Source organism: Octodon degus, unplaced genomic scaffold (assembly GCF_000260255.1).
Source record: "Octodon degus isolate 3935 unplaced genomic scaffold, OctDeg1.0 scaffold00082, whole genome shotgun sequence".
Lineage (NCBI taxonomy): Eukaryota > Metazoa > Chordata > Mammalia > Rodentia > Octodontidae > Octodon > Octodon degus.
Genome location: NW_004524658.1, coordinates 1,465,836 through 1,478,663, shown reverse-complemented (window position 1 = coordinate 1,478,663; position 12,828 = coordinate 1,465,836). Strand labels below are relative to the sequence as shown.

Here is a 12,828-nt window from a genome sequence, read left to right as displayed (position 1 = left end):
ACAAATCTGATGATGTCTGCCTATACTTATACAGAAATTGTGTACCTAAACCCATGCAAATTTTCCTATGAAGAATTTTATTGTTATCATAAAAAATAAAATTAAATAAAATTAAAAAAAAATAAAGAAGGTTGGTCTGGAATCACCGCCCAATGTCATGACAAGGGCGTGGTAGAGTGCAAGCATGAGATGAGAAGCCTTTGAAGGCCCGGATGGAGCAGGTGACCCATACAATGAGAGCATGTGGACACCATATCCACTGAAGACAACTGCTTCAGAAAATGGGGATATCTGTGAAGGGTCACTGAAAAAAAAATGGATCCAAAGAAAATGCATTCAAAGGCTAGAAAGAATGTTTGCTAGTCATAAAGATGAATTCATACAAAAATCAGTTTGGCAGTGAGCTACTTATGGGTTTAGTGAAATACTCTCTTTTTATTGTGGCATTGAAAAAGAAGCCTTGGAAGAAATGACCAATGAGTGAGGAAGCTAGAAGATGCAGTGAGAGAAAATGGGCAAGCATAGTTCTGTGCATTACATAAGCTTACAATTAAAAATGAAAACCATTAACATTTCATTGATACACTCACTTCACACATGTTTATGAGGCTTTTACTGTGTTTTAGCAATCATTAGAATCAGAAGAATGAATAGTGAGCACAGAGCACAATGTCTTCATCCTCACCAAACTAACATTCTAGCTGGATGACAAACAAAGGGAAATTTTATGCATGGAGCATGGTTCACAGTGGTAAAGTGTACATAGAAATTTGCAAATTACTGGGAGCCAAATGAATTACATTGCAACAGAAAGAGGAGAAAAGCAAGTGGAATTGCCCTACAGAAGAGATGAGAAATCAATCTATTTAGAGAAGAATGAGCTAGGAGCAGAAAGTCAGAGGTAAACTCAGAGGTGTTGCTAAAGCCTGCACAGGGAGTAGAAGCCAGGAAGCATTTGGTGTCCAGGAACAACACAAAGCTTATGTCCACCTCAAACTCCGTGCTCTGGAATCTAACCCACTGTTGCAGATTTATGGAGATGGTACCTTTGGAAAGACTTGGGTCAAGAGGGCAAAATCTTATGAATGAGAATACAACTTTATAGGGGACCCCATAAAGTTCTCTTACCCTTTTCTTGTCATGTGAAGATACAAGCAGAATTTGGCAATCCACATGAGGGAAAAGGGGCCCATTTAGCTTGACTGCATTAGTCCCCTAATCTAGGACATCCACACCACAAGCTAAGAATAACGCATACTTGTTGTTTACATGCCTCCCAGACAAGGGCACTTGGCCACAGCCGCCTGAATGGACAAAATAGGCTTTGGACAACAATGAGCCTGAAAAACAGTTGCTGTTCCAGTCCCCTTCCAGTGAGGCTGTAGTCCTGTTTGATATTTTTTTTTAAATTTATGAACTTAAACGCTTTTATTTTTATCAAAGCAAGCACATAGTAATAAGTTGAATAGTGTAGAAGAACTTTGAATGAAAATCAACATTGCCCTTCCCTTCTCTTCCCAGCACCAGCCTATTCCATCGAGGTAGTCTTTTTTACCTATTTCAGATTCTAGTTCTGGTGGTTTTCTCTGTAGGTCTCATTCTATATAATATATTTAAAATCTATGTCATAATTGATTATTGTTTGACATTTTGATTGCAACTTTTCAGTATCCTCAAGCTGTAGGATACTGCTCAACTGTGCCCAGATTCCTGATACAAGTTACATGAGATACTATAATGTTTGCCATTTCAAGTTGCTAGCCATTGGTGTCTTTTCTTTCATATCAGTAGATTAGAAAATATAATACTATGTTGATTCACCACTCACCAGTTGTTCCAGTGGAGGAATAATGTCTTTTAAGGTATGCTGTGAATGATTCCTTCGGTGTCGAGATATCTGAAAATATATAAAGAAATGACACTGTTACATCATTTTTCTCTAAAAACTTGCAAATATTTTAAATTAAATGGACATGTAGATGAAAATCAGCATTGATTCATTCAAGGAGGTGAATAAATTAGATAAAAAATGAGAAGTCTTTTGGATGATTATTTGAGTAAATCTTGTTAAGAGGACTGGTTATCACACCTCCTCATAATCCATATGCTGATCCAAATGTGTGACCCTGACAGGACTGTTATTAAGTGCTGACATGGAGGTCCTCTCATTTTGGATTTGGCCACATCTTCGTGTCAGCTTCAACCAAAATGTACTACTAAAGTACTGTTGTGTGAGGCAAAGCTCAGTGCACAATGATGTTTAAGCCTTTTCCTCATGGGATTCAGTCCTGGAAAGCAGTCACCATGTTGTGAGGAAATTCAAACACTCTTCACAGGGTGGCCACAAGAAGAGGTCACACTGGTTGTCTAGATGATAGACCAAAGGCTGTAGCTGTCTCCCTCAACCAACAGACACGGAGTGTGAAGCCTTCCTGATGATTCTTTCACTCAGCTAAGGGTTTTCTCAGCCTTCAGTATTCCCAAGAGATTTTTCAAGAATCATAAAGTAGAAACAAACTGTTACTACTTTATATGATTTTATTTTACCAAACTCTAAGGATAGAAAAATCATAGTTTCTATAACTTTTATATTACACAGAAATTTAAAATTCAGTAATAGAAAGTGGACTTAAATATCTTATATTGTAACTTGGTTATTCAGATTTTTCAGGGTTAATGTTTTCATAGTTTTTAAAAGGCGAAAGATTTATACAATCTGAAGAGAAACCAGAATATCTAATAGTTTTTATACCATCCCATATTACATTGACGTAATAAAATACACAAAATCACATGATTGTAACAAGTAAAAAGAAAGCTTAGTATTTTTGCTCCTGATGTATTGTGGAAACATCTGATCATAAAACAAAAGGAGAAAGAATTTAGTATTAAATCTGTTAACATAAAGGCTTCCATTAATAATAACAATATTCCTATTTCATATTAAACATGAAAGAGAGAAAGAGAGGTAGAAGGAAATAAAGGGAAGAGGAGGAGATGGGAGGTAGGAGGACAAAATAGAAAGACAAAACGAGACAGAGAGGTGGCGAAACGGAAAGGGGAAATTAAACAAACACAGCAGCCCTTAGCACCATGTGCAGACAAGGACGAGGCTAGCTTTGGCCCTGGTTCCTGGCAAATGTAACTATCAGAAGGAATTAGAACAATGACTATGAAGAACTGGCAGGGACTGCATCACCAAAGCAATCAGAATGTCAGGCTGAACAAATCCATTACACTGTACGACGACAGAACTCTTATCTACTCCAAAAAACTAGGTAAGAAGAAAACACAAGTCGGAGGAGATGATTCTCTGCACCATCTATTTCTTATTTCACCCAGGGAGGAAAATCTGGAGTCAGCCCTTATAGTGAGCAGAAACGAAAGCCCTAGAGAATGAGTCAAGGGGAATTCCTCTGTAAAGAAGAGACAGAGCCTGTCTCTGCAGCCAGGGCATGGGGTTCAGAGTCTAGCTAGCAAAATTTCATTATTGTCTTATTTTAAGGATTGTTGGCTGTTTTATCATTTTGATTTTCTACTAATGAGTAGAATTTTATGTTTGTATCTTTTTACCCATTACCAAGTTCTGGTTCCTTCATTTTCTAAGCGGGACTAAGTACCAGTGACAAAGTGAGGCAAAGAAGTTGTATTTCACTTTCTAAATTTCTAAATCACTAACCCTTGTGAGACACCTGGGTTTATAGAAAGAGCTATTTTTCACCAGACAGTCCAGAAATAGAGTTTTTATGCAGTAACTGGACAGAATGTCTAAATGTCTCCTCTAGAGAGGTGAATAGGTAGAGTTCTAAGTGTTCAGTTTAAAGTTGACTGCTTCAAGGCAGGGTGATGTGGCAGAGGGGCACCACAGAGGAGAAACAGTTCATGGCAGGCAGTAGGCAGCCCAGCAGCAAGCAACAACAGCAGCCTATGTCTGCTTCTTTAATATTCTATGTAGGCTACCTGGGTTAGGGCAGATGGCAACGCAATTGTTGGACTGATTTAGAATCACACACCCTTAGCCATAGTTTCTTTAATTATAGCATTGTACCATGAATCAATCCCAGCATCACACCCTCTAGATCCAGCCACGGCTGAAAAAAAAATCCATCTGTGACCTAATGAAGCTTTGGGGGAACACCTAGACACAAACTATGACACTAACATCACGAAAAAGAGATAGCTATAGTTGATGCTCAATTGATGATAAAATGGAAGGTCTTGCACTTAAGAAAGCTGAGAGCAAAAAGAAATAATATGAAGGATTCAGAAGCCCAAATCTTTTGTCATTCACTGTTGTATCACCCTCTATTTAGCATTTAATCTTCCTTAAAACAAAACAAATCATGTTATACTGCTATATATTTGCAAATTACTACTCTTAAATAATGAATATATTGAGTCGTAATCTATACTAAGAATTTAGTATATGTGTTTTATACTGAACTTTTATAAGAGCTGTAGAATTCCGGGATGAGAGATTTATTTTATTTTCTTGAAACTTAACTAGATTTCTAGTCTTGGGCTAAAAGTAATTCTCCTAGCACGTGAAATATCTCAAGCTTCCCATGTTAGAGACAATGGTGCCAGGTAAATATGGCTACACTATGGATAACTGGGCGCACAGTCATTCATTTAAGTCAGTTGTTTTGTTTATTTTATTGCCAATTCCAATAATTTTGTCCAAAATTATTAGATTTTGATTGACATAATGGTTTCCTGTTCTCTAAGTATAGTATTGCCTTCTGTTTATCCATAGAACTTCTGAACTATGGCAGTGTTTCAAATTAGGTTATATACATATTTGTCAAGAGTGCAAGAAATTATTTTGATGGCTGAGATTTAAAATTTGAGTTATCACTTATAAATTCTTAAGTTTTAGTAGAAAACTATACCATATAAAAGCCATCTACTAGTGATATGAATACACATTTTTCTTTAAAATGAAGTTAGTTCAGTTTAAATAATAAAAATTAAAATATAATATGGTGCATAAAAGATGGAAAAAGCTCACATAGTATTTGAATGACTTAAGATTGGAATATGATTTTTTAAATGCATTTGGTTGTTATAGGGTCTCACTATTCAGCTTGGACTCATGGTGGTCCTCCTGTTTTAAGCCTCCCCAGTGCAGGGATTATAGGCATGAGCTACCACAACTGGACTCTGTTGCTAATTCAGCCTACCCTGGGGGCTAGGCAGGAGTGGCATGTGGTATCAGGGATTCAACTTGCTAAGCTTTATCTAAGCAGGTGTTTTAGTCCACTGAGTTATCTTACCAGCCCCTGGAATATGAATCTTAATGAGAAAAAAAATCAGAGCAGAAAAAGCTTTTACTGAACACATATTTATCCCCTGAAAGAGTCTTAGTTCCACAATTTAAATAAGAATTCAAATTGAGAAATGATACAAAGAAACTACAATATGCTAATATTTGTTACATAGTTATTGTTTTCTGGGTATTGTTCTGTATGTTTTGCATATATTAGCACATTTAGTTCTCAGCCAGATCTTAAGAGCTCAGTAATACTATCTTGTTTTATAAATATGGAATTACAAATGAAGACAGTTTAAATAAATTTAAAAATCCATAGCTAGGACAACACCAGGTGAAACTTTAATCCCCATCTAAGGCATCAATGACTCTACTTTATATATATATAACAAAATAAAATTCATGGGAAAAAACAAAGTTGATACACTTCTGTGTGCAGAAAGAATGTTTCTAAGTTGGAATCTTAAAGGGAATCAAACTTACAAATTTGTACACATTTATATGGGAAGACAGAAATCAGATTTCAGATCCATTATGAATCATCTTAATATTCCTTGGGGGAAAGTAATATTGCTGATCATTCCTAAATCAATAAGCTAACCAATCTATCATGTTCAATGAAGTTATGAAGATGTTCAGAAAAGAGAACTTTCATCACTTGTCTTTTGCCCTAATGTTCTTCTCAGTGAAGCATTAGGCAAGGAAATATGTTACCACTCCAAACTAGATTATGCTGACTGAGAGTAATGGTTTAGGAAACTCTGAATCAAATGTCTTAGATACCTCAAGATGATACAGGAAAAAATTAGGATATATCAAGCTGTCTTTAAAGATATATTTAATGAAAATATTGATTAGAAAGAAAACTTTGGGTCAAGTAAAATTTCCTTAAGTAAGCTTGAAAGGAGAAACACTCCCAAAGCATATGCAAAATGAAGTTGGCCCGACCGTTATGGGTTATTGTTAAACTGATTAACATATGCAAAATGATAGAAAAATTTAAAGTATTCCTGTAAGAATCAATACATTATTATTATTAACTAATAATTTTACTACTATGGAAGACCTCAGAGAAAAAAATGGGCTTAATGTTTTTGATCCATTCATTTTTAGCTAGAGACTTTCTCATGCTTAGTACATATATATGTCAGTAATTAGAACTTTTAAATGCATCTAACATCAAACATGATATTTTGTTCAGCCAATTGCCAATAGCTTTCAGAATCTGGAGATAGTTCATTAATTCCTTTCAGGCTTGATGGAATGGTTTAATGATTATTGGTATTTAAAAGTTTGAATAAGAATAATTATATTATTACTATCTTGGTAAAACTTATTTAAAAATATTTTATTCGTTAATAATAGAATCATTTCTCTGAGGAAAACTTAAAGTGTTATTTTATGTACATCTTCCTTTATTGTTTCTAAGTACTCTTAAATATTGTATAGATCTTAATCACAAACATAAGTGGATATATATGTTTACCAGGTATTTAAAAATGTTCATAGCCTCATTCTTTCACTAGTTTTTATGACCATAAACTGTGCAGTGTTGGCTCCAATATCATTTTACAATTTCCTTTTTAAAATGTCATGAGGGGCCGGGGAGATAGCTTAGCAGAATAAGCGCTTGCCTAGCAAGCACAAGAGCCTGAGTTCAGTCCCTGGTTCTGCCTAGAAAAAAAAAAAAATTAAACAAAATAAATAAAAATAAAATAAATAAATAAAAGAATAAAATAAAATATCATGAATTTTTACCTCTCAATTATTTGTAATTCTCTAGCAAAAAAAGTCCTTTATAGTTTAATGTTTCTCAGGTGTATACATTAAGAATGTCACTTAAAATTTCTTTTGCGGTATATTAAGCTGTTTTCTGCTCACAGTATTCTGCATCTTAATGTCTTAAATTTTAATGATATGTACTTGAATAGGTGGTGACCCTTATTTTGCAGATTTAAAAATCACATCAGGACAGGAAGATAGCCTGGCGGCCTAAGTGCCTACCCGGCAAGGACCCGATTCGATCCCTGGTACCACGTGCTGTGCTGACTTCACCCCTAGGCAGCCCCTGAAGCTGGGTACAGTGGCACATGCCTGTCATCTCAGCACTGGGGAGGCTGAGACAGGAGCATCAGTATGAGGCTGAGCTGCATGCTGAGACCCTGTACCAAATAATTAAATAAAAGAGTAAAAAAAAAGAACAATAACAACTGCCATGTTAGAACTCATCTTTTTGTAGATGTGAGCAACCTTTCTTCAAAGATGTCATCTTCCTATTGAATTATCTCTTCCTGTAAATAAGAATGATTTAGTGCTACCATAGAAAAAGTTTAAAATATAGGTTTCTTCTGACCTCAATTCTCTTTAACTCAGTATTAGGCACAGTCTAAGACTAAAACTATTTTACATAAAACCCTGCTTTTACTCCCTTATCACCACCTACCATATTCTCCTTCGCTCCTGCTCTGCTCCTTCCTGGGATTTTTTTTTTTTTTTGAAAAATCTTTCTAACTGTGCAGAGTAAAGTGGCAAAAGGCAAGTACTCAGAATGTCTAATGCATATTTTCCTTTAATTTTCACTTTGTTCTTATTAGAATATGTATCATAATTACATATGTTAAGTATATGTTTCTCCAAAGAGAAGAATTTAAAAAGTCATTTTTTTTCAAATTGTCTTCATTTTCTCTTCCACCCCTTTTCATCTTTATCTATTTAGAGAATATGAAATTGATGGGTTGGCTTTATACGTGATATATTACATGTTATAAAAATAACAGAATTTGGGCATATTATTTTCCTCGTGTAGGAGGGTCTACTATGAAAGTTATACATAAACATGAAACATTCCACATCGCTCTGATTTTAAATAGATTACCATTTTTGATGAAAGTTTATATCTTGTGGCTTAGCTTTGAAATAAAATCATTTGAAAAATCCATTAGTGTGTTCCAACATTTTCACAGACGTGTGCATTTTGTGAGGCATACCTCCCATCAGCAGCCTCCTGGATACTTGAACAGCAGAAATAAATCTGAGGTTAAGGTTAGTTGTTGCTCACAGCTTCTCAAAGTGCTCTGTTGTTGTTGTCGCATCCCAGTTCTTAAATTCAAACTTACATTTGTTTTGGAAATTATATTACTTGTAGTAACCAAAATTAGAAATTAGGAAAAGTTAATCAGCATTTATTTGCAAAATAGAGGCATACTCAGTATTTCTTGTGCTGACAATGCCTTAATTGTTTAGAAAAAATAATACCCTCAATGATATTTATTTTTTTTTAATTATGTGATGTAGTAGATAACAGCTTTTCAGAAAGAAAATTGAGATTAGAGGACTTTAGCATGTTGTGTATTAAATCTTCTAATTTCATTTATGTGCAGGCATGCAAATTGCCCTGATAAGTGGCAAAAATATAAAACAAAGATCAAATTATGAATTTGTACCTTATTAATTTGTGATAAGTGAATAGTTTAACAGTCATACTTTCTTTCCTTATTCTGCCCCCAAACTCTTCAGTTACCATAATTGAAACCCATAAACAGATGCCACAGTTATTTCTGTTCTTCTCCAAGACTCATTTGGGTGAATATTGTCAGTCAGAAATCTGACACTTCTTATTATGTCTTCTATCCACTGCAGAAAATGAAAGGGAGCAACTCAAAAAGCTCTTGAGGACATATGAAATTTTCTCAGCATTTTAAAAATTTGTCAAATATTCCTGGTCAGCATCTGTGTCGTCTGCGGCACTCACTAGACGTGCTGTCCTGGGGTGAGTGAGTCTCGTTGTCACACTCAACCTCCACACCTTTTCCTGTCTTCCAGAGAGCTGAAGGGAAGCAACTGCTCAGGTGGTTCCTGCTGCTTTGCATCCTTCTCTTGCTTTATTTAGTTCCAAATGCATGGATTCCTCTAAGAAGAAAATCAGGCGACCTCGTGATCTTCCCGTTTAAATAAATTTAATTGTGTACAATACACGTTAACGTCCATGATGCTTTTATTTTTATGTACATCTCTTTCTTTAGTTCTCTCTTTTTATTTTACTCAGTGATTTCAGCATAAACTCTGTCTTCAAGACTTTCCACAGAGTGAGAGTTATGATTCATATAGAACCTGGATATACCACAATTTTAATCCACATGTAGGCTTTTAGGAATCACCAGAACCAAGAAATATAGATATCTAACAATGTGATTTTCACTATTTCTTGCATGTGAAGTGCTTCCTTGTATTATTTTAATATTCCTTGTGGAGGCACTTTAGTTTCGTTATTTCTTTTTATATATTTATTTTTAAAACACTCTTTCCTAGCTGTTACTATGATTTTCACGTAGTACTAGTTCATGTTTATAGGGTATAACGTGAAATGTCAGTATAGGTACATATATAGTGCATGATGCTTAAGTGAGGGCAAATGGTATAATTCTCATTGCCACCATGTTCATGATATTTTTGTGTAAAAGACTTGTTTTGGATCACATTTCTGCAGGTCCTGATTGCTGACTGGCTGACTTAATTGCTTGGGCCCCTGATGCGGAAGTGCATGATGGCAAACTCGAGTGACAGAGGAAAACTGCTCAGCACATCAGTCAGGAAACAAAGAAAGGGAAGAGAATGAACCAGGGTCCCACAGTTCTCTTTGGGGCCCCTTTGAACTCCACTGACCACCCCAAAACCCTGCATGGTAAAAGTCTAGAACGCCTCCCAACAATACCACCCAGGACAAGTGTTTAGTATGTGGATCATGTAAGAGAATATATTCAAATCATAGCAACTGCTAAGGCCTGTGTCTAGATGTCCCCCCAAAGCCACACGCAAGTGTAGGTGGGGCTTTCCAGAAGTGGCTGAATCGAGAGCCTATGGTGCTGGGATTAAGGCTGCGTGACTACTAAATTAGTCCACTGCTTGGTTTTGCCATAATCCTGGGTGTGGAAAAGCATATCGCCTGCCATGAATGTAAGTGATGTGCATCCTGAGGGCAAACAGCCTGCGTAGAGAATAAGAGCATGTAAAAAGGGCCACCTGTCCCTCACGGCTTGCTGGTTTTTCTACTTCCTGCCTTCCATGAACCATCTCTCCTCTGTGATAACCCTCTGTCTTGCTACCTTACCTTGGAGGCAGCCAATTATGGTCAAAAGCCTCCACACACTGTAAGCTAGAAAAAACTTTATTTCCTTTAACTATGGATGTCGATTATTGTGTCTGAGCAATGAGAAAAGCAACTAAGACAATGCACATAGGTGGGAACAGGCAGTCTTTGCTTTTGTATCCCTACCTCATTTCACTTCACATAACATCCTCCACTTCAATCCAGGATCCAGGCTGGCAAAAATGACAGAATTTTTTCTCCTTCACGGCACATATATAAAATTCTCCATATATACATATGTATATTATTTCCACTGATGGACACTAAGGTTGATTCCATACTATTCATGAATATTTAAATCAATTTAATGAGAAACTAAAAATCGAAAAGAGCATAAATATTTTATCTTCCTCATAATACTATTAATGGCATTATATAATATGATAAAACCACAGCTATGTTTTTATTTATTAGCAAATGGAACAACTTATTCCTATCTTTTATTACATATAATGAAGGGAATTTCTGGGTTGATATAATCAAAAGGAAGTAGTTCAGAGCTGGGGGAATCCTACAGAGCTTATCTGGATCTTTTGAGCCAAAGTGACAATTTTTTCCCCACAACTGTGCCTCTACTGTTAAATTTGAAATAAAAAAAAGCATTTAAGCCAACAGAGAATAATACCAAGAAAAGAATCTCATAAATAACCTCATCACAATGCAAAATAGACAGCAAACCATTACTGAGGGTCTGAATTACTCAAATGTTCTATTTTAAACAAAAAGAAATAAATCATCATCAACAATCATTTGGCTATGTTAATAATCTATAGCTAATTTTATGATGTTTAAATACATGAAACTCTTAAATTAGGATAAGACCATAGGTTTCAAGTAAAAAGAGAAAAAATATTGTCCAGCAGACATGGGTTAAACTCCAGGTTTTCTCCTCACTTCTTCAACTTCCATTGTATAGTCAATCACTAAGTAAGACATTTTTTTTTGAAAGCTGTGATCCATTATATATTACATTTAATCCATGATACAGTTTGACAAAGCTATCTACTCCAGGCTACTTTCTACCATCTCCTGACACCTTTTGTGTATTTTTATTTCTGAATTCCAAAATGAAAATGTACTTGCTTGCCAGTGAAATTCTCTAAAGGTCACTTCCCAAAGCACTGGGGGAGGCAAAGCTGCTGATAACTATGACAATTTCAAGAATGAACAGATTTCCCGTCACCTATTTAAAATAAGCACACTGAATATCCTCCGAATCTTTAAGCCATATCTGATAATTGTATCTTTCCAGGTTCTTTTCTTCACTTATTCTTTGAGGTTTTAGAGACCCCAAACTCACCTTACGCTGCCAAAAAAACAGATTTAGTTCTGAAGGTTAATCCGACTCAGCAGGATTGAAGGGTGGCACTTTTCCTTGGTCGTAAGTATGTTGGCTAGGGCCAGACAGCTGTTAGGACATTCTCCTCTGGGAATCGTGCCCTCAACACCCACCGTGGATACACATACATGGTCTACTGGCTGCCGACTTCCATGCCCATCTGCTCAAATGGCATGCTGCCCACTCACAAGTTGGCTGGATCCTTGCCCTTAGTGTGTAGGTGCCAGGCAATGATGGGTTTAGATGGGCAGCCCGCATAATACCATACAAGTAACATTTTTTCTTTCTCTCTTTGTACAATATCTGTCCTTTGTGCTTTTCTTGAGAGAGAAAATTGTGTTTGTCCACCTTTGTTAAAAACACTGGACACACGTGGCCTCATGCAGGTAGATGGACAAGCGCACTCAACCTGCTACACCAGTAAGATGAAAGGGAAGAAGTCACAGAGCTCCAAATGACACATTCTAACACTGAAATGGGCTGGATTGTGAAAATCCCAACCACCTGGAGTCTGTCAGAAGATGTTTACCACGAGTGCAAGTACAGCAGACTGGTGGATGGCAGTGACACCAGGAAGTAACTGAAGTCACAGCACCTTCGTCTGTAGCAGCTCCAGCAGGACTCCCTTGCCTTCCAGATACAGCAGCAAGTGAAACAAATAAGACAAAAAGAACAAGCTAACAGGTACAAAATGTATGTGTTCAACTGGGGCAAGGGTGCAAGCTATGATATCAGACCTCAGAAATAACCCTGACCAGAGGTCCTAATGGAAAGAAAAAGAATTAGAAATAGCATCTTCTTTTTTCAATCTACAGCAAACCCATGGAGAGGAATAGATTGGCGTAGGAGGTTGTGACTTTAATGATCCAAAGCATATGAATGCTTGTTAGCAGACAGCAGACAGACATAAGTAAGAACAACAGTAATGGCTGCATCTGCAGCCTGGCCTATGGCAGTAAAACCAATCAGGCAGCATTGGAAAGCAGTGCTGGGAGCTACATTAAAGTGGTGCTTTCCTTGTGTGTTTATTTAAGGGTGATCGAGTTCAGGGCGTTGTCACTCTGCCTTGGA

General features: G+C 36.4%; 1 protein-coding gene across 2 annotated transcripts in view; it reads right to left on the bottom strand.

Annotated features, from left to right (window-relative positions):
• The window catches only part of Arhgap15 (Rho GTPase activating protein 15), a 662,961-nt gene that overhangs the window by 581,968 nt on the left and 68,165 nt on the right, over window positions 1-12,828 (bottom strand). For both annotated transcript variants that reach the window (XM_004636636.2, XM_004636635.2), the window contains one exon: window positions 1,829-1,897. In XM_004636636.2, the coding sequence (XP_004636693.1) occupies window positions 1,829-1,897 (69 nt within the window). The remainder of the gene's footprint in view (window positions 1-1,828; window positions 1,898-12,828) is intronic.